At 38.5% G+C, this 22,965-nt stretch overlaps 1 protein-coding gene across 1 annotated transcript; it reads right to left on the bottom strand.

Moving 5' to 3' along the window:
- Window positions 1–731: 731 nt before the first annotated feature.
- On the bottom strand, window positions 732–22,046 carry LOC138979124 (ubiquitin-conjugating enzyme E2 R2-like). Its single transcript, XM_070351937.1, has 5 exons — window positions 21,724–22,046; window positions 13,466–13,552; window positions 12,543–12,640; window positions 10,953–11,087; window positions 732–3,062 (listed from the first exon to the last, which is right to left on the bottom strand). Exons 1-5 carry the CDS (start codon window positions 21,898–21,900, stop codon window positions 2,852–2,854), a joined length of 708 nt encoding a protein of 235 aa, XP_070208038.1. The 5' UTR covers window positions 21,901–22,046; the 3' UTR covers window positions 732–2,851.
- Between the last annotated feature and the right edge of the window lie 919 nt (window positions 22,047–22,965).

Below are 22,965 nucleotides of genomic sequence, written 5' to 3'. Positions count from 1 at the left end.
TTCAGTCACCGACGCATACTTTTTTGATCTGATGCATCAGTCTGACCCCTGGCAGGTTGACCGTTCAATAGTTTTTATATGAAGATCTTCTGACCAAACTATTCTTTGTTACCCGTACATTTGGACCTACACATATTTCCAGTCCAGGTCCAATTGCCCCGTCATTCTCTTGGTTTAGGAACAACACTGAGATAGTGAAATTCATGATTTGGGTTCAAACTAAGGCCAACAAAAATAATAGGTGTGGTTACAGTAACATAGCCACACAAAAAAATAGGGTAGGAAGGTAGGCAATCACTTTTTTTTTTAAAACTTTCTTTTCTAATGTGTACAAATTAAACCTACTTGACAGGGAAATAAGTGTGCGACTCGGGCGCTTTCGCTTTCATTGCGTTTTCTGCACTCATTTTCTTGTTTTTTTGTGGTATTTTTTTGACAAATGTAATAAAAAGTTATAAGGTCGGCCCCCAAAAATAGGGTAGGTCGGGTTACCGTAACCACACCTATTTTTTTTTTAGGCCTAAGCATGTGGATTGACATGTGACGTGAGAGGCAGTTTTACAAGCTACCCTATTAGGACAGTATAAGTCTTACAGTTACATGTATGAACATTCCGTGAAGCTCTGTAACCACAAAGGCAACAAACAAACAACATGCACACCCACACATCTCAAACATCAGACTCAGAACTTCTTGCCACACATTCACTCTTCAAAACATAGACTGTACAGTATGAACAAACAGATTTAATCATAATGCACAATAACCATTTACAGACATTTCAAATAGAACTTCAGCCTCTGCTATAAATAAATGTACACACCAGATTTTAAGAGGGCCAAGACTAAAACAGTATAATGTATTAGAAAGTCCACACCTTTAGATTGGTAATCAGTTCAGAAGAACAGTAACTGTACTTTATCCTGCTTTTTCTGTCATTTTGATGCAAACTCGTTTTAAACAAAAATCCTTCATATTTCTAAACTCTAGAGGGTGTTTTTTCATGCATAATTCCAGACTAATTCTATACAGGTTGCTGGAATTTCAAAGTTTCAATCCTCAAGGTCCAAGATTTATTTTTTCTCATATATATTATATTGTGTAATCTTGATTTTAAAATGTAAGGAATAGAGATACACTACTTTAACTTTCATAAGTACAATAAAGATTCAAATTAAAATATTGACTCATAAAGGACAAGGACTTTCCAAAAGACCATTTTTGTTTTCAAACTTCTCATTAAATGTTGTTTTATCAGGGAAAAATTAAATGAACATTTATTTGAATCTAGTCATAATATGATCCTCGGAACCGCATATATGAATTATGATGCATAGGTTTCCTAGTTTGCAGTATGATTTCTCTTGAAAAATAACACCTAAACTTTCTTAGCTACTGCTGTCCTTCCAATAGAATGTCAACAGTGGATCGAAATTTAAACAGCAAAACTTTAATTAATACCACCTAAAATCCTCAATGCAGATGCTGAACCTGCTGATAAGAGGAAATATTTTTCAATTTATTACAAATTCAAATATTTCAATCAAGACAGATTGTCAGGATTTTTCTGCCATCAGTATTTAGACAGAATCCGCATTAAGTACTGGATGTCTACATTAAAAAATTGATGACGAAGTGGAGAGGAAATGGCCAGATTTGGCTTGCAAAAGCTGAGTTTATTTTCTTCCAAAGGAATGACCCAAACATCTTAAAGGCATTTTTCAAGTTAGAGAAAGAAATGAAAGAAGGCAGAATGAAAGAATAAGTTTCACATTCCTAACAAAACACAAACCCAAGAGTTTTGGCTTTTCACTTGTATTGTTTCAAAGAGAACTGTGAGTCAAGTTTACTTCACCCTCATGCAACTGCAACTCTTGTGGAAGAAGTAGCTAAATGACTAACAGCAACCCAAAGTCCTCTGCCATGCCCAGTCATTCTAGCACACACGCTTTCACCCACAAATGAATCGCACTGATGCTCCACACATCTCTACCACTCAAAATCAGTTTCAATCCTGTGCTTCTTTTCACAATGCCCTGCTGCTAGCATACGCATCATGGAAAATTCCTCAGGTCTATGCACCACCACACACACACACACAAACAAATTCGGAGGCATAGAAAGGGTACTTATTCACTGCTTCATATTCACTCGCAAGTTTGGAATTATAAGCAAGAAGGGCAGATAAAAAGCAAAAAAAAAAAAAAAACCTTTTGTTTTACAACCTTAATAAAAAACAGCTTGTTACATGATCCCTTTTGTTCATTTCAATAAATACAAAGTGCCTTCAAATTCACATTATTTTCCATTTTCTAAAGAGAGAGAAGGAGAGAAAAGTGCACTAAACGAAAGGACATAGCAGAAGAGCTAAAACCCAAGCGCCATATACCCCCACCAAGCAGGTCACCTGTTGTTTCTCACCACAATATGATCAGCGATGATGCAGATGAATTCTCAGGGGATCAAACACACTATTTTATCAAAAACAATCAAACCAACCAATCAAGTCAGCTGAAAAAAAAGTGTCAACACTCGCCTGGCTTTCGCTCAACAGGTTAACAAATTTCTCCCACCATTCCTGGCACCCGCGTCGACACTCAGTGGCTCCGTGGCCGCAGACAAACACACAGATTCCTCTCGTACGTGCCTAACAATATCCACAGTGGAAATTTTCTCCCGGCATAGTAGCCCACCCGAACTGCCCCATCCATATAAAGAAGCCTCCAGTGATATGGAAGAGGATCACTGTAGAAACCCTCTTTCTCCAATGGGAAGCCGTAGTTCAGTTCGCTGCTGTTGAGGGGGGAGGGGGGAGGAAGCAAGACAAGAGGGGGGCAAGGCGCGCTCACTATCAGCATTCCTCGTTGCCTGAATCTATGTCATCATCCTCATCCTGGTACATTTCCTCGTCCTCCCCGTCATCCACATAATCATCATCATAGAAATCTGCGTCCACCTGATTGTCTTGTGTGGGCCGGCTACTGACACAATACTCCTGTAGCGTGGTGGGGACAATCACACCATCACGGATTGCATCCTCTTTCGTTCCCTGAACTTGCTTTCTGCACACGCAAACAGAAAGACATTTGTTTCGGTAAGACATGTGGATATGTACTATCAAAGAAAACATTTGCAAACAAGAAAGAAGAAAAAAAGAAAAAATCCAACAATACACCATGTTCTTACCAAGACTAAAAGGCATAACTTTTTGGTTCAACTTTGACCCCTGCGCCCCTTTGACCAGTACAGTAGCAGTTTGTCTGTGACTAAAGATGAGTACACATGTACCCACATCTAAACATAGCACCCCCTCTGTAGTGATAGGCAAATTTCCACTACTATGACCTTGACACAGTCTCTTGGGACCATCACTCTCAGACATCTTAGACCTAGATCTCAGCTGAAAATACCAGTCATTAAGCCAAATGACAAGAGCAGTATCATTTTTATTAGAAGGGAATGAAGCTAGTACATTTGTACAGTTGAGTTGATAAGAGCATGGACGGTGCCCAGTGGCTTTGATCTTGCTGCCCATTTCAGGAACAAACATATTTCCACTCTGTACTTCCTCTTTCTTGCGCCTAATATACTGGAAATGCCTAATCTGTTTTTAAGTTAAAAGGAGGAGTTCTGCCTTGTGCTCCCGAAAATACAGAGCTGATTTATTCTAACCTGAGCAAATCTTTGGTGCTGCCAACACTTACTGACTAAGGAAACAGACGAATAAAAACAAATGAACTGAAGATACATGAAGCAGACAATGCAAGGGAGATAATGCACCTAAAGTTTTAAAATGAGTAAACCGTCCAAGGCCATTTTGTTCCACTAAAACATTTTTGTTTCATTTGATAAAATTGTCTCTCTAATTGCTGTTTCCATTCTTATGAGCATAATTACACAAAACATAGGTCAATCAGAAAAAGGCGGAGGGAAGTGATGGACCTTGAGGTTATCACGGATCACTAAAAAATCCTTCCTGAGATAACAATCACTGCTTTATTAAACAAGCCTACATACTACCCTACACTTACTGTAAAACTGTAACATACATATATCCTACTTGGATTGTGTATACACTTCAGGCATGACATTAAAGGCATACTAACGCACTCCCGTGTTTACAAAGTGTAGTTTGCCCACAATCGATGTCAAACGCACCATAAGACCATATAATGACGATATGTCACCATGCGCGGACCATAATACATGCATTACAGCTTGTTCTAGCCTCTGAAAAAGTGAGGATGTCAACAAAGCCGCGGTGTTCTCTCCCTTGCATCAACGTTACATGTGTTGCCAAATCTATAAATAGGACGATCCAGATCAAAATGAAAATTCAAATATCTCAACATTTAAGGGGTCCTAGACCACAATATTTTGCAGGGAACTTAATTTAGTCTGTCTCCAGCTGTTGGTAAAGCAATTAGCGTGTATAGTCATCGAGTACATATGGCTTTAATCAATAGTTTCAAAATGTTCACAGCACCAGCTGTTGCTGAAGGTGCAGGAAAATATTAAACACATTCATTAAAGAACTTGAATTATAAAGTTCAAGTTGTATTAGTCCATAACCCATGGGGGCATTTTGAACAATAAATACAATCAATACAATCATGATATATGCTAATATAGTAAATAAAAAAATAAAAAAATTATGAAAAACTGTTACAAATTCTATTAATAAAGTCCAAAATATTCTTTAGCAATTTCTTTTTCTTAGTAGCAAACAACTTTTTATATTTAAGTGCATTAGGTTTTTTCCAATAGTAAGGTGGTAACAACTCAGCTCTTTCTTCTTTTAAAAAATCACAGACAAATACAAATAATGGAATTCATCACCTATGTCTTGTGATACACATTTGGTGCAAGTTCTTTCTGACCTCGGGATGTTAAGATAACGTTCTTTCTGTACAGGCAAATTGTTGTTTAATGTTCTAAACTTCATCATTGAAACACATTGCTGATATGGCAGGTGTGGGACATAGTCTTCACATGCAAAAATATCTTTAAACATTCGATAATTCCAAAACATATTTTTTTTTCCGATTTCTGTAAACCATTTATGGATATACTGGTCATACAAGCTTCTTTTTACTTTCTTTTTAAACCATGCGCTTGAGTATTGAACATTTTCTTGAAAAGTCCAAAGGCCAGAGAGACCAATTTCTTTTAAGGTTTTTTCCATAAAACATAAATAATTAGATTCAATCATCTTGTTGATATACAATTTATAAGTAAAGCAATACACAATACTTGAAAATTTATTTTTATGAATAGGACTAATCAGTTTATACCAATAGCAAAGCATTCTACATTTCATATTAACATCTAGTGGATATCTTCGAAGTTCACCAAATATCATAGCATAAATTTGGAGTTAATTGTTTTAGTTTGAAAACAATTTTATAAAAACGCAATTGAAGTTTAGTAGCAAGTTCACAGGAACCAAAACCCCATACTTCACATCCGTACAGTAAAATTGGAGCAATCATTTTATCGAACAGGTCAACTTGTATGTCCACAGGCAAGTGACAATTGTCTACAAGTACGCAAAAGAACAAACATTGCCCTTGAGGCACGATCATATAGATTCTTCTGTGCGACTGAAAATTTATTATTATAATTAATCTTAAGGCCAAAGTACATTACATCAAACACTACTTCGATTAAATTACCATTATACGTAAACAATGGTTTATTTCTAATTTTACCTCTGGAAAAAACTATAACTTTCGTTTTGTTTACATTATATGTTATTTGCGTTTTTGACCAAAATATGACTTTTTACACAGATCGAGACAGTCTGTCGAGATCTGTGTAAAATGTCATATTTTGGTCAAAAACGCAAATAACATTTATGTATCGATCGAATTCCTTTCAGGTACTATGACTTTGTTGTTGTTTTGACGATTGAACGAGCACACACACACATGCAATCAAACACATAAGCTTCATATTTGGGCGTTTCAGGTTGACCGAAACTTCAAAGGAACTACAATACACACGTCATGTACTGACTTTGTTGTTGTTTTGACATTGAACAGCACACACACCAGCAATCAAACACATGACGTGTGTTTTGTAGTTCCTTTAAAGTTTCGGTCAACCTGAAACGCCAAAATATGAAGTTTTGTAGGCCTCTGACGTCACATGGCTCAAAGAAGGGAAATCCAATGTCCAATCGATACATTAATATTTAGACGCCATTTTAAACAGTATTCGTGCATTTTGTTTAAACATTCTTGCAGGTTTTTTTCAGACTCTGAGCAGATCACAGTATCATCCGCATACAGTAATAAAAACATTTGAAACAAAGCATTTACATCAGTATCATCCATTCCAACCACAATAGCCTCTCTTGACATAGATTGTAAACCATTACTGTTTTCCAACAGAAAAGGCTTTAGATCATTTAAAAATAAAGCAAAAAACAGCGGTGACAAGTTTTCCCCTTGTCTAACTCCACACAAACTGGGAAAATATCCAGAACACTCACTATTAACTTTAACGCAAGACTTGGCATTTTTGTACAATTTTCTTACAGTTTTTAAAAACTTCCCATTAACATCAGAACTAACTAATTTCTCCCATAACAAGGGCAAAGCCCATACGACTCACATGCTTGACCTTGACATGACCTTGACCTTCAGGGTCAAGGTCAAATAACTAAACCTAGCAATGACATCATACACTAAGTCAAGTCAAGTCAAGTCAAACAGTTTATTTACCAAATGCAAAGCACAGGATTTTGTTATGGTGTATGCATAAAACTTCACACTCCTTCCACACGCATATATTTTAATAAATATGTACAGATAAAGTGTTCAGTTTCACTGGGCCTATTTACGTGTGTATACCAACCAGACAGTTCAAAACGTTAAGAACTGCTTTACACATTTTTCCTACCAAAATACATGTGACCTTGACCCAAGGTCAAGGTCATCCAAGGTCAAGCAACACAAAGCTGTTAATTCAAGACATAGGAAGTACAATGGTGCTTATTGGCTCTTTCTACCATGAGATATGGTCACTTTTAGTGGTTCACTACCTTATTTTGGTCACATTTCATAAGGGTCAAAGTGACCTTGACCTTGATCATATGTGACCAAATGTGTCTCACGATGAAAGCATAACATGTGCCCCACATAATTTTTAAGTTTGAAACAGTTATCTTCCATAGTTCAGGGTCAAGGTCACTTCAAAATATGTATACAATCCAACTTTGAAGAGCTCCTGTGACCTTGACCTTGAAGCAAGGTAAACCAAACTGGTATCAAAAGATGGGGCTTACTTTGCCCTATATATCATATATAGGTGAGGTATTCAATCTCAAAAACTTCAGAGAAAATGGGAAAAATGTGAAAAATAGCTGTTTTTTAGACAACATTTATGGCCCCTGCGACCTTGACCTTGAAGCAAGGTCAAGATGCTATGTATGTTTTTTGGGGCCTTGTCATCATACACCATCTTGCCAAATTTGGTACTGATAGACTGAATAGTGTCCAAGAAATATCCAACGTTAAAGTTTTCCGGACGGCCGGACGGATGGACGTCCGGACGGACGGGGGGGACGGACGGACGGACGGACGGACGACTCGGGTGAGTACATAGACTCACTTTTGCTTCGCATGTGAGTCAAAAATGCACGGCGAACTTTATCAAACGCTTTTTCATAGTCTTTCTTTCTTTTCTTTATTTGGTGTTTAACGTCGTTTTCAACCGTTCAAGGTTATATCGCGACGGGGAAAGGGGGGAGATGGGATAGAGCAACTTGTTAATTGTTTCTTGTTCACAAAAGCACTAATCAAAAAATTGCTCCAGGGGCTTGCAACGTAGTACAATATATGACCTTACTGGGAGAATGCAAGTTTCCAGTACAAAGGACTTAACATTTCTTACATACCGCTTGACTAAAATCTTTACAAACATTGACTATATTCTATACAAGAAACACTTAACAAGGGTAAAAGGAGAAACAGAATCCGTTAGTCGCCTCTTACGACATGCTGGGGAGCATCGAGTAAATTCTTCCCCCTAACCCGCGGGGGGATTTTCATAGTCTACAAATGCACAAAATTTAATATACAATGCAAAGTAAAAACATGGTCTAGTGTTGAAAAACCTGTGCGGAAACCTGTTTGATCTTGACCATATTTATTATTATTCTCCAAAAAGTTTGATAACCTAGCATTTAAAATTGCACTGAAAAGTGTTCCGAAGCAACTGAGTTTGAGAAAGAAAAACTGGAGAAGGTCGTTAGGGCTGCCAGCAGGATCATTGGCAGAGATCTCCCCTCTATAGACTCCCTTCACATCCTGCGCATGATGAGGAAATGTAGGTCCATCATGCAGGATCCCACACACCCGGCTGGTCATCTCTTCCAGCCTCTGCTCTCGGGGCGCAGGCTCAGAACCCTCAGATGCCGTACGGCAAGACTCAGAAACAGTTTCTACCCCCAGGCTGTCCTGGCTTTTAATAACCGGTAAATGAACTCTACAGATTGTGACACGTTTTAGGATGCTCTAGGAGTATGCTTTTAGTAGCTGACATTACATACTGTGATATATAGAGTGGGTTTTAGTATGGTGACACCACTGTGACGCGATGAAGCCAGACTATGTTTTGGCAGCTGGTTATATTACCGGAATACACATCTAGTATGTTTTAGTAGTTTTAGTCGTTCTTTAACCACTGTGATGTGTTGGAAGAGTTTATTTTTTATGTGCTGTTTTAGAGGTACATTTTATCAGTATGAAACATGTTCAGTTCTTACAGTAGTTGATAGTGGGGGGGGGGGGGGGGGGGGGGGGATCCTATCTTATTCTGCGTACTTTTATTGTGGTTCCGATAGCTCTTAGAGTTTCATAGTTCTCACCATGTCTGTATAGTGTATGTATTAGTTACTGTGATACCAAATTGTCTTACCCATGCATGTGTGATGCTATGCGCCAGTGATGTATGAATGCTATTTATTTTTGTTTTTATCACACAGCAAGCTGCTTTCCTCGTGTATTTTTTATGTTCATTCATGTATTGTACACTTGGCAATAAATTATCTATCTATCTATCTATCTATAGTAATTCCTCTATAATTTGTGGGGTCAGCTTGGGAGCCTTTATTTTTGTACAATGGAATAATTTCACCTACAGCCCATTGAGTTGGAACCTTTTCTGACTGCAAAACAACATTAAACAACAATACATAAATATCAATCATTCGATCATGTGACGCTTTTAAATACTCATTAATTATTTTATCCTGACCGCATGCCTTATTGTTTTTCAGCTTGTCTATACATTTGATAACTTCCTCCTTTGTAAAAGGCCCATTAAGAAATTCATTACTTGCTTCATTTAAAGGTTCATTACTATCATCCATTTCATTTTCATCACACTCTTGAAGTTTAGTGAAATGTTCAACAAGAAGAGCAAACGCTCGATCGAGTCACTTTCGCAGTTCTGAATATTATATGAGGCATCAGATGGACAGGAAGAAATTGCTATTCACAACACAATGAGTCACGTTCACATAAAATTTGAGCCCGGTCACTTTTATAGTTTCCGAGAAAAGCCCAACGTTAAGTTGTGTGTTGCCGAACAGAAAAGGCTAGTTATCTCCCTTGTTTTTCTGATAACGTTCGTAAAAGGCTACAGATGTAAATACTTTGATGTAAAGAATAATCCTACAAAGTTTCAATCACATCCGATGAACTTTGTCAAAGATATAAAATGTCTAATTTTTCCTTTGACGCTGACCTGTGACCTTGAAAAAGGTCAAAGGTCAACGAAACCATCGTTAAAGTGTAGAGGTCATTGAAGGTCACGACTAAACAAAATATGAGCCCGATCGCTTTGATAGTTTCCGAGAAAAGTCCAACGTTAAGGTGGTGTCTACGGCCGGCCGGCCGGACGGCCGGCCGGACAGACTAACACTGACCGATTACATAGAGTCACTTTTTCTCAAGTGACTCAAAAAAATTGGAACAAGTTGGATAGTTAGTTTTGGAATTATTTATTTTATTTTATATACATTGATAGGCTTCCATTTGAAACTTTCGAGGTTGTCATCGTGGATTGACGCCCAATTAAAGCACACTTGAAGCCCGACGGAGCGAAGTGACGGAGGGCTTCAATTAGGATTTGGGAGGGCGTCAATCCACGATGACAACCTTGAAGTTTCAAATGGAAGCCTGTCAATGTTATTGTAATTCAATCTGACGACGATCTCTTTCCTGCGGTTGCAAACAGACCGAATTGGTGCTGTTCTGTTCACATACTGTTTTCAGTTCACTTACCTCCAAGTCCAAGGGTTAAGTCCCAAGAAATGTGTTTTTATATTCCTACCTTATCACTCTGTTCCTGCTTTTTTTTCTTTCAGTTTCACACACATTTTCCGGTTTTTGTGACTGGTCTATGGAAAGGAACTCACAATTTTCTTTGCATCCCACAAGCAATGCTTAGAATTGACTGACTTAGCCCGGAAAAATTCATGTGTCAACTTTGCAAAACTTATGGTCTCGGTATTTTGTTGGCATCTATATTTCTTACTTGTAAAATGACCCTCAAGGCTAACAGAGTCTACTTTAAGCGTGCATCAATGGGCCTCACCAGCAGGTGATCATTGGATTTTGTAACTAGTGTTCATCAAGAAATGATGACCAGTAATTTTTAATGAGATAGGGTATTCTGACCAATCACAGAATCTGTTTCACTGAAACGACAACTTGATTGACAATGTGTATTGGTCCAAAAGCATTTGAACAAGACAACTACATGTATTAGTATTACTGGATTTTTGCTCCCTACACACAGCAAGGTATTTAGCAAGGTATTTAGATTTCCAGAGCTGCCATTTTCTTGGCATCAGTTCTACAGATCACGCAAGTGCCTGAGAAAACACCCCAGATCCATTGTACTCATTGGCAACACGAGACAGATAGTAGTCCACTTACCGTATGATGTTTTCATACTCCTTTTCCTTTCCTTTGGTGTCTTTCCACTTTCGGTACATGACTGAAGCGTCAACATTGGCAGGAGAAAATGTGTTGGGTTCATTCAACAATGATATGATGCTCAAGAGGATAGTTCTGAAAATGTGAGAAAAAAAAACAAAAATAAGTTTTCATAGATAAAACAGGTAATCTCAATTCATTGATAATGAGATGCAAAATTAGGCCAAAATCACCATAAATTTGGTCATGCGACCGACTTCATAATACAGTAAAACCTCCCACTAACGACCTTGAAAATGTCCAGAAAAATCGGTCGTAAAAAGGAGGGGTCTTTATTGGGAGTTTGGGAGGTATGATTTTTTTCACAGGGGTGGCAACTGTTGGGCAGTTCAGTCTTGAAAGTTGTGTCCGTTATCCTATTTGTGTTCCCAATTGTTGTGCATATGGATAAGCATGATGTACGTGCATACACCAGCGCACAGAGGGGCAGACATAATACACACACACACACACACATATACACACACACACGCGCGTGCGGTCTCATAGGTAAAGCTCGGTGATTGACCCCGGGTAAGAAGGTCAGTGTCCGTAACCTGGGACAGGAAGGTTTCCTCTCAGACATCAAAGGAGACCGTCCCATAGGTAAAACTTGCTCATTGGCAAGTATGGGTCATTGGCCCCGAGGTCTCAGTTGGTGAGCACACACTCACAGAATACGTACACAGCAATTCATTATTGAGATGTTGTTCTTACTGCCCCTACCCAACCCCTCCCATCCCCTCCCCCTACTTCGAGGACAGTCCTTCAATTGTGACAGCAATAGGTGAGAAGATGCCAGCCGTAGGCCACTGGACTTGCATGCACTACAGACTTCCACCCCTGACTCTTGATGCGTGACTAATGGCGTGCGTGTTCCGCGTGTGCTGCGTAATTACGACATTTGACACTCACCGGTTAAAAGGTCAAAGTCGTTATTGACCCTAAGTTCGTATGTCGGTCGTCGGAAAAAGGAGGGCGTCGTTCTTGGGAGGTTAGTTACAGTGTGAAAAGCATCCGTGCCGAGAAAATCGGTCAGCAAAAGGAGGGGGTCGTTCTTGGGAGAGGTCGTTACGGGAGGTTCCACTGTATCAATGGGTGATTTTAAAAATTAATTCTTCTAGCTATCTACTTTTGACCTACGCTTTGAAAATGATATTGGATTTCATATATATATATATATGTATAAGTTTTACTATAACGTGCTGCACAGTTCTTCAATATGTTAACCCTTACACTGGTGCAATTCTGCAACACATGTTACATAGCCACTGGTGAATTAACAGAGAGAACCGACCAAACAGACTGAGCCAGTGGCGCGACATATCTCGTGACAACCAGGTGACAGTATACGTCAAGTAGCGCGACATATGTCGTGACAACCAGCTTAAGGGTTAAGACATTTTAGTCAATCTAAAGAGAAGATAAGTTCCCTATTCATTAAAGTTTTAACAAAAGACAATACACAGTGGCTACAATGTTTAGGATCTGTCCCTAAAGGAAACCGTCTCCCAGTCCCATATATATTCCTGGCAATGGCTGTCAACAGACCTGACTGTCTGGGTGGGGTTCCACCTTTCTGAAGGCAGCTCCCCACTCTGAGGGTCGTCCACTGGCGGATGCAGGATGGATATGCACACTTCACCGTTCTGTAACACATAGCACATAAAATGATGCCACACTGTCATCGTGTCAAGCAACAGCTGAGCAAATGATTGAAAGGCAGGAATGAATTCACCAATTAATTCCACCGAGTAGAGGATTGGCCAGTTATCTTCATTTGGATCGTGTGATTGAATCAACCACTGATATGTATACAGACTTAAATACAAAGTAATCATTTTTAAATATGTTCGTGAAAATTCAATTTGACAGACTATTTGAATAAGCAAACTAATTAATTACTGAAATGCAATCCCAGACAAGGACTGCTTAGCCAAAATTTCAATCAATTTTCAATTGATTTGGTTAAAAAAATGAGGTTGTGCCAGGCGCCAGACCATTCACTATTAAAAAACTAAAAGCCAGATATGACGTCATCAAAGACATGTCTGGGGGTAGTTTCATGAAGATTGGTTAAGTAGTTTTCTCTGAATTGCTCTACATATCGTACACACACACACAATGTCACATACAAACATCCACACACATAGTGACACACACACCACCACCCTCATCTCGATTCCTGGTCTATTTCAAAACATTTAGTCAAAACTTGACTAAATGTAAAAACAAGAAATGGAACGTTTAATTTGTAACAAAACCAGACATTCACAAGTACATAGACCCAATGGTCTGTATAGTTTATAGTGGACTGAAAAACAATTAAATATGAGACAAATGTAACAAATAAAAAAACTAAGCCGAGTATGCATTGGTTCAATGGTTGTAATCTCTGATATTCCTTATGACCGTCTTGCCATAAACATTAAGTTTATAATTTTTAATGTAAACCTCTTCCAAAATGCACATACCTCATACACATTTGGATGCCACATCTTGGTGATGAATCGAACGCTGGGAGGCGAGTATGGGTAGTCTCCAGGAAATTTCATGTGAGCCTGCACACAGCAAATAAAATAAAGGGGTGATCATTCATGTTCTAATCTGGAGGTATGAAGCTTCATAATTGATCCATACACGCATCACTAACCCATGAATATCCAAGCAAACGGCAAGGAGATTTAATAGACGATTAAATTTTGTGAACTATTGATTGAAATTAGGTATGGCAAAGTAATTTCATATTGTCCTGTTAGGTTACTAGTATTGGCATTAACCGGTACTTTATTGGCTGAAATGAGGAAATACCGGGGAAAAAGTGGCTGCTGGTATGACCTACCGGTTATGTTTCTTCTTCTTTTGCGTTCGTGGGCTGAAACTCCCACATACACTACGTGGTTTTTTTTTGCACGAGTGGAATTTTACGTGTATGACCGTTTTTACCCCACCATACGCCGCTTTCGGGGAACCGGTTATGTTTTATAACAACCGGTTTTTTTGCTGGTAAAACAACAAAACCAGTACTCTGAGTTGGACTCTTACTGGTTCCAATGACCAGCCTACCGCTTTTTTTCTGGACAGTTTGCATCATAAAAGTGTGTGTACCGGTTTGAAAAAATACTAGCGCCATCAGTGGGTTACTCTCGATTTGGGTTGCTTTCTCCCTGGTAGCAAGCTGGTACTATGTTCATGTACTACCTATTTGTTCTTCTCCATGCGTGTATTAAAAAACTATTATATATATGTATAGGTTACAACACGAGTGGTTTTTTATATGGCTTGTATTTCAGTCAAGACCCAGCGGATGAATATCATCGGGAGACACGAGCCTCTGGCGAGTGGCTCTCGATTGATATTCCCGCTGGGTCTTGACTGAAATACAAGCCATATAAAAAACCACGAGTGTTGTAATCTGTATATCCCATTCTACCATCAAACACAAAGTGTAGACTACTAGCGGCACTGTTGCGATCTGTGCAGGGTAAAACTGTTGCCAGCGAGACTTAGCCCTTTTGCAACCTTAAACTAAGTGACCGTCGCTGAAAAAATAAAACGAATGAGTGCATCGATAAGTACGCGGTAACACTACTTTCAGACCATTTAAAAGCTTTAAGTAAAGGTTCATAAGTTGCAAGAAAGTAATGAAGTCGAATAGAAATTAATTTAGTTGAAGCGCACAATTCTTTTGTTTTGCGTTTCAGGTCGGCAGAACGGGCGAAACGGGTTTGGGACCCATTTGGCTTACTCGATTCAGAATTGATTCCACGTTGTTTTTCTCGAACGTGTGTAATTAGGCTTATTGACAGAGAAGCAAATCTTAGGGAACAAATATGTAGGTTTAGATTTAACCATTTGCTCCCTATTTGAAATGTATCTACGTGATAAACTGTTTTGCGAGTGTGTTTGCATGGATGAACTTAAACTGGTATGGGTGAGAGGAAAACGCGACCGACACGTCTGTCACCGCCGATTGATTGCATTTTGAAGGAATATGACTGGATTACGGAAAAATATGTGGACTTACTGCAGAGCCAGGCAAAAGAGTAGACTTGCTCGCAAAACACGTGAAACAGCCGATGTTTGATAGCTGAAGGCGCACACCAAAACACACTACCGACAGATTCTCAAAAGTCGTCTGCTAACGATGCAAGGGGAGGGTACTCGTGTTTTTGTTTTGGTTCGCTAGCATCTGGTTATCTTGTAAGTTGAATGTTCGTTTTTTTCGACCTGCATTGCTTTCATAATGAAAGAAACTTTTGCTTATTGCATCTCATACATCAGATCAGTTCTGAGATTCATTTTTGCGTGCAACTGATATGGTTTTCTGAGCCGTGCAATACGATTTTAGAACTTCATACAAATGTGTCACATTGTTCGGCGCGAGGTCAAAGGTCGGGAGGAAAGTAGTCCTTTGCCCAAATCGGAATCTGCACTATCATATATTTTTTGGAGTCCATGATGTATTTATTGAGCTATGAAAATACAACATATATACCCATACTGAAGTAACAGAGACGAAGAAGGGAGGTCATGGGATATATATATATATATATATATATGTTTTCAAAAGCCTGAGACTTAAAAAAAAAACAACATAGGATCTTCATTATGTGCATGTCATTACTTTTGTTTTCATTTCACCATAAATCCACATGCTACTGAAAGAGATGGATGCAAGGCTGTTGCATGGTTCAGCCTGGGAAAAAAGACTGTCTTTTGACCCATTCAACAAAATTCTGAAGGGGCATACATGTAGTTGAAACCGTGACACGCCAAGTAGGCTAGGGGGATCCAGGGGAATACTACTTCATATTACAACGCATAAGTTGGCGCAGGGATAACAAACCTCAATGCGCTCTTTGACTCCTTGAAACAATAAAAGAAAATCTTATGGGCCATTTTCAGATTTTATGTGCCCACCTATGTGTTAGTAAACCAGACCTAAAATAAACAGCTTTTGCTCTTTCTTTGTCCCTGAAATGCCAAAGAAGGAGAAGAGAAAAAAGAAGAAGATGATCTTGCTTTCACTTTCAGAAGCGATAAAAGTTAAAACTGTCACATATAATTGGATGGTTGTACTAACGACAAGAACTAAATAAGATTAAGAGCAAGAGACTGGACCTTCTTTCAAAATGTTGGAGTATTGTGACAGTTGGATCAGGAATGAAGCATAGCACATACACACCTTTTTGATACCCCTTACTTTTGTATTTTGTATGATCTCTATCATCTTGGATGACTTGGTCTTCTTATTAAAACTTTTTCATCTTTTGAATGTGTGATACATGTAGTTTCAAACAAAACATGTGACAAACTGACATGAAATGGTGTTTTTGGGTGTGCGTTTTTACTTCCTCTCCCACCGCCACAGATTGAAGATTGATGACTTAGACGCAAGCTAATGCAGCATAGCCCCTCAAAGTCAAACCCTTGATCAAAAGTCCTGCCCCTCCTTTGATGCCCTGAGATGCCAGACATGGCTCAGTGCAGACCCCACATAGAGAAGCTATGGGGAATGGCAGTCACAGCAGCCGTAAGGATGCTATTGACAATTTACTTATTTAGCATGGCCGAGAATGCAGAAGACAAATGTTTTGGGGTTTATTAACGGGGTTTTTTTGCTAAAAAATACTCACATACTTTTTGTTCAGCAATCCCTACCATGACCAATACCTTAAACACACCATTGTGCCAATGCAAAACCTGTCCCTACACTGGAGATGGCCTCTTAGTCTTACAAGAAGAATACACCAGTATGTGTCTATTCTAGTTCTACTTATAGCCCCTATTCACACAGGATAGGCTTTTTTTCCAATTCTGTGCACTTACATTATAAATGCTATTGCTAAAAGTGATCCGATTGATAATTTGCAAACAAAGACTCAAAGTGATAGACTGTGCCAGTTTACTTTAGGGCATTAGATAATCTCAATTCCCGACAAATTTTGCCTCCAATGTAATTGTATTTTGAGGAACCTTGGTTGTTGACTTTTGTGTCACAGCAGAAGTAGGAAACCATGCAGTTGCTTTTCAGTTTTTGACAAAAAATGAGTTATTGCTGTTTACACACACTGACTTAAAAGATCAATAAGCAAACTGCCATAGCTTATTTTAGGAATCTAGATGCACATGTATACTCTTATCTCTGTGGGGAGGTGACACTAGTTTTTTTATGCTGCTATGACTTTGACATAGTCTCTTGAGACCATCTCTCTCACTAGTCTCAGACCTTAAAAGGAAGCAGGTCATTGCTAAAAGTTAAAATAGCGGTCATTGACACAGGATCCTTCGACCAGTGTCTGTACATGTACTAAATAAGGGTAGAAGGGCAGTAGTGGTACTGGTACAGTGTGACTAATAGGATTAGGAGCAGGAACGGTATAGAAGTTAGAACAGCTTTGATCTTGGCAACACATGGCAGGAAACAAACATGTCCCCAATGTTGATGTATACGATAGCCTTTTCGCAGGCGGCTGTTCATCTAGGGAGCATTACGGTTGAAAATTATCCCATGCTGAGTAAAGGTGGTCATACATTTAACACTGATAGTCTGTTTAACTTTCAGGAAGTATCGCTTCACGTAGGTTCAGACCCTGAGCATTATGGTCATGTTTGATGACCACCTGTGTGTGTACTATGAGTCTGACAAATTTTGCCACTTGCAGTTGAGTTCATCTACAGTACTAGTACCAAAAGGGGGAAAATGAGCTAAAATTTAAAATAAAAATAAAAACAATAACTGTTAGGTTTTAGATACCTTGAACAATGTAGAAACAGATTTTGAAATGACAAAATGGATACCATGAATCCTTTTACCAGGAGCAGCATATTTAGTACGGGGGGTATTCTGTCGTTACGGATGCAACGTTGGGACACCATCACTATGTATATCACAAAAAAAGTAGATGTCCATTAATTTTTGATTATGATATATGCTTGATGACATTGCAATAAGACTTTTAGAACAGACCTAGCACCCCCAACTGCATGTGTGAACTTTAAGAGTTGTAAATACAATGGGACACCGTAGCATCCGCAACACTAGAAACAAAATTTTCTCTAAATTAGCAAAGGAAAGTACAATGAAGCTAAATTTATTATAAATGTTAACAACACCACTTAGTTGTTGTAGCCCAGCTAGTATAAAATTTGGTCACACTTGGTTTTCAGGAGAAAAAAATAAACCATTACAGCGTTACAGAATTACATGGGACACCATAAACTCCTACTCCTTGTTTTTGTTTGTTGAAATGCTGTCTTTTTGATTTAGAATGAGTTATGGAGTCATGCATGCACACAAAAATGTGATATATAAATTATTATATATCATGTGTGGACATGTTTGATCAGAAAATCTATAGTTTCAATGTCACATGTACAGTCTGACCAACACTCGAAGAAATTTTAACACTGCAAGTATGAATGCAAACTATAAATTTATTTACACAGGAAATGCACAGATAAATCATAAAACAAAAACAATAGCATATATGGACATCAGCAGCAATTGACTTCCTGACCAGTTCTGCCATGGATGGCACCTAAAACACAATTTAGTTTATAACAATTTAGTAAGGCACACCCAAAATACAAATGAACTTATTAACAAAGATAATTTAAAATCAAGGCAAGTGTCCACATGACAAACTGAAAAACAAAATTGTAAGAACTGTTGAGTGCACATGTCCCATGTAGCATATGAAACTTTGAATTTTAAATTGATTATGAAGGGGGAAAATACTAAAGACAAATAATGTATAAGTTTCTTTTTTTTGCCATTGTGTGCAATAAATTCCATAAAGACATTAGTTTTATTTATTTGGTGTTTAATGTCGTTTTCAACCACGAAGGTTATATCGCGACGAGGGAAAGGGGGGAGATGGGATAGGGGAAAGGGGGGAGATGGGATAGAGCCACTTGTTAAGTGTTTCTTGTTCACAAAAGCACTAATCAAAAAATTGCTCCAGGGGCTTGCAACGTAGTACAATATATGACCTTACTGGGAGAATGCAAGTTTCCAGTACAAAGGACTAAACATTTCTTACATACTGCTTGACTAAAATCTTTACAAACATTGACTATATTCTATACAAGAACCACTCAACAAGGGTAAAAGGAGAAACAGAATCCGTTAGTCGCCTCTTACGACATGCAGGGGGCAGAGAAATAAGGATGTGGAAAAGAAGACTTTTGGTAAGTGAAATAAAGGTGATGGATCCAGTCAGGTAGAAATAAGACAACAAGAAAAGAATTGGAAAACTGCAGGGAATAGTAGGGAGAGTTTTCTTGGAAGGAAATATAGGTGAAAGGACTGGTAAGGCAGAAATAAGACAAAAGAAGAGAAGTAAAGGGGTGGGGTAGCTCTGTGGAAACACTCCCGCCGCGTAAAGGCGACCCCATGGGAGCATTAGTTTTATGCAATAATCAGAATCTGTGAAGTTTTGATAATGGGCGCATCATGGGACACCTTTCCAAAATGGTGTCCACCGAAGTGTCTGTAACACAGCTAACAATAAACTTCAAAAGTCTGATCATGATCACACAAATATGGAACAAATAAAAACTATATTCACCAACAAGATTCTGCATCATAACAACAAAACTTAATTCAACATTAAACATGTATCAAACTAAAATCAAAGATCCCGTTTCTGATGCATCACCGGACACCTTTCCATCGCGCCGTTAAAAGCAGAACAACGTCTCCTGATCCGTCAGTAACGGTAATTGCTAAATTTCCATATACCACCACAATGATCGGCGCTTTGAAAAATAAAAGCGAACACAGTTGGCGCACTGCGCAAACAGATTCAGCTCTCACCGGCAAAACACTTTTTGATTATTTAGTTTCTTCACAATACAACAAAGTCTGCACTTCCACGTTTCCGATGCGGCATGGGACACCATAAACCTTGGAATCGTGACGTCCCATGATGCGACGTAAACAAACTTGACCAAACTTCAATTTTTGTTTTATTTAAAGGCATTTTGAAATATGCCTTATACATTTTTTTAACACTATGCTTAATAATAGTCTTTGCACACGAGGTTAATTTTGATGCAGTACACCGATTTGTTTGAAAATGAAAAAAATATCAAAAATTTCATTTCCGACGTTGCATGGGACACAAAGAGAAAATGTAAACACGGTTTATTTAGATCAAGTTACCTGCTAGAAAAACACAAACATTAAAAAAATAATAGAATATAATGATGCATGGAGCATAAAAGCTTGTGGACAAAATTGCTACTTTCCGTTTCAGATGCACGAGTGACCGGAAGACGGGACGCGTCACTTTTTTGTGTGTCCCAAGGTCAAAATGTGTTTGGATTTTCTGTGTAAACGTCATCGGTTTGTGTGGAATTTCCCGGAGAATTCCGTCAACGCAAGGAAACCGGTCTGAACTCGAGTTTCGAACACATTTTCTGCGATTGTTTGGGTTGCGTTTCAGACGCTACACTTGAGACACCGCTATGTAAAAATATTCTCAGCATCCAAATCTTTCGAATACTATTAAAAATAGGGTGCGAAATGAAGTATTTTGGGTATAGTTTGTTGATGTGCATAGTGGACAAGCTGATTTTATCTTGTCATCGACTTTGGGAAAGTGAAAAAATACATCACTATGGGACACTTAGTGATGCGTCTGAAACACAATTTTTCGTCCATACTTGCGTCAAATATCCACTTCTAAAGGAAACAAACAAAGTTTAGCACAATGTTTTGTTAATGCATGAAGCCTAAATTAAAACTTAATAAAAGCATAATTTCTTGTGGTGATGCACTGATGTAGTCAATATCACTGTTTGAGTTGACCCACTGAAGCCATTCCTCTTTAGGGAAGCCATTTTGGGTCACAACTTCGACATTTTATTATCAGTTTGCAATTAAATGCATCATGCAGACAGCAAAAAATATATGAATTTATACATTATCATTATCTTAATGCATTGCCACAATACAAATGTAACTACAAGCCTTATTTTGAACAAAATCTTAATTGCACCACACTGACCACCAAAGTAATCAGTATTGTAGATGAACTCAGTTGCACTACAGACCTTTTCGGTATCTGAGCAGCTCTCGCGAGACACGCTCTTTGTTATGCTTTGAACATTGCGAGAACTTCGAATCTTGGCTTGTGCAGCTCGCACTGTACCGCATGCTTTGCTATGCTCTGAAGTTTGCGAGAGATTACGAGAGCTTAGAATACCGATAGGGTCTATTGCACTTGCACCCAACCCAATGAGACTGAAACAGTGAAAGGTGACCATAAACAGATCGTCTTACTTTAACTTAAACACTAAAAAGAATTGAATCGAGCACTATAGATGCAAGTGATGCATGATGAATCATGAATGTTATGTGTTCACCCTATTTGTTGTCAAAGATTGCCAGATTGCTGTACAAAATATCTTAAAACTGTAACAAGTCAGGGGAACACTTTGAACTTGAAGCCCACACCAGGCAAAGACAAATTCTGTGACGGAATTATTAGTACCAGGAAATATGATTTAGTTTCACCACAGACAATGAATGTGGGGTTTAAAGTTACAGAAACAGTCTTGATTCAGTCGTTGTCACCGGATGTGATGTATCACGATGTAAACAATGACTCTCCGATCTTTTCAACAAAGAAAATGAATGATCCAAGACACTAAACAGCACAGATTCACATCACCACCCATCCACAACCGTCCTAATATTCTTACGGTGAACATTGATTACCTTAAAATATCCACCCTCGTAAAGAGTGCCAGGAGGTCCAAATATTGCGACTTCCCACTCAAAAATATTGTCGTCATTCAGCAACTTCACGCGAAAGCCTTCCACAGGCTCTGCTTGGATCTTTTTCAGTTCCAGTTGTAACGCCTTCACAGCACCTCCCGCTGGACTCTGTGCCATTGCTGACACCTACGGTCTGATTCTGACCTTACCAGAAGTCTGCTGTTTGGTCTAAAAAAACAGAAAACTGAAGAAAAAAACAAAGGTTTTACTTTCCTAACTTAGCAGGCATCCAAATATGGCGTTCGCGACCTGACGTCACGATTAGGCGGTTGTTAAACAGTAGTCGTAAACGAGCAAATAAACTAATATTTTTTCATTATTTCTGATAGAAAAAATACTGCCTTAGACAATGAATAAAATATGGTTCTCATTTTACTCTAAAAAGGCTTCACGACATGGTGACATTGGAAAAGCAGAATTAAGGCGGTTTGGATTTTGGAACACGAGTTCTCAACTATTGCAGATTGACTTTTAACCAGAACTCTACAAAATTAAAAGAAAAGTTTCCCTGGTAAATAAATCAACTAGCACCAACCTGTGGTGTGTTTTGACATAGTTTACACTGGCCTCAATCTGCATATCATAACACCAAGACTACACACGCTATAGTAGAGTAACACGCTTATTGAAGGATTTAAAAGGTTTGACACCAGAACTCAGTACAGAGGTGGATCATTCCTACCGAGGACTTTTAGGGACTGGAACCACCTTCCCAGTGAAACTGTAGAGGCAGCAACAGTTGACGCTTTTGTGTCACAAGCCTCCGCAAATTAAGTTACAGTTCCTGACAAAACTAGGCCCTTACGGATACGGACTTTTGGCAATGTTTTACAGACAATGAAAATGACAACGACCAGAGCACGCAAATGGATTATAAAACACCCCCCTTTTCATGCCAGAATGATCATTCTCAAGATAGTGGGCATTACCGGAAAGAAGAAGAAGAAGATCGAAGACATCATTATATGGAGAGACTTCATATTTTGGACTTACCAACTTTGACATTTTGAAGACTTAGAGGTAATTTGATCCAGTTTTAAAATAAAGTTGATGATTTAGAAAGTGCAAAAATTTTCAGTTTTACTGTACTGACAAGACCAGATATGATATTAATACGATTTTTATTGAGCATAGTAAAAACCAATTTGATGGTAAAAAATGCAGAACTGCCCTTCTTTGGAA

This window comes from Littorina saxatilis, linkage group LG1 (genome assembly GCF_037325665.1).
Source record: "Littorina saxatilis isolate snail1 linkage group LG1, US_GU_Lsax_2.0, whole genome shotgun sequence".
In the NCBI taxonomy this organism is placed as follows: Eukaryota; Metazoa; Mollusca; class Gastropoda; order Littorinimorpha; family Littorinidae; genus Littorina; species Littorina saxatilis.
This window is presented reverse-complemented; position numbering and strand designations above follow the sequence as displayed.

Coding starts and splice junctions, on each gene's coding strand:
- LOC138979124 (XM_070351937.1), bottom strand. CDS start 21,900: ATGGCACAGAGTCCAGCGGGAGGTGCTGTGAAGGCGTTACAACTGGAA. Junction 13,553..21,723: donor ACGAGGGTGGATATTTTAAG/GTAATCAATGTT, acceptor TGCTGTGTGCAG/GCTCACATGAAATTTCCTGG. Junction 11,088..12,542: donor AACCCCACCCAGACAGTCAG/GTCTGTTGACAG, acceptor TCACATTTTCAG/AACTATCCTCTTGAGCATCA.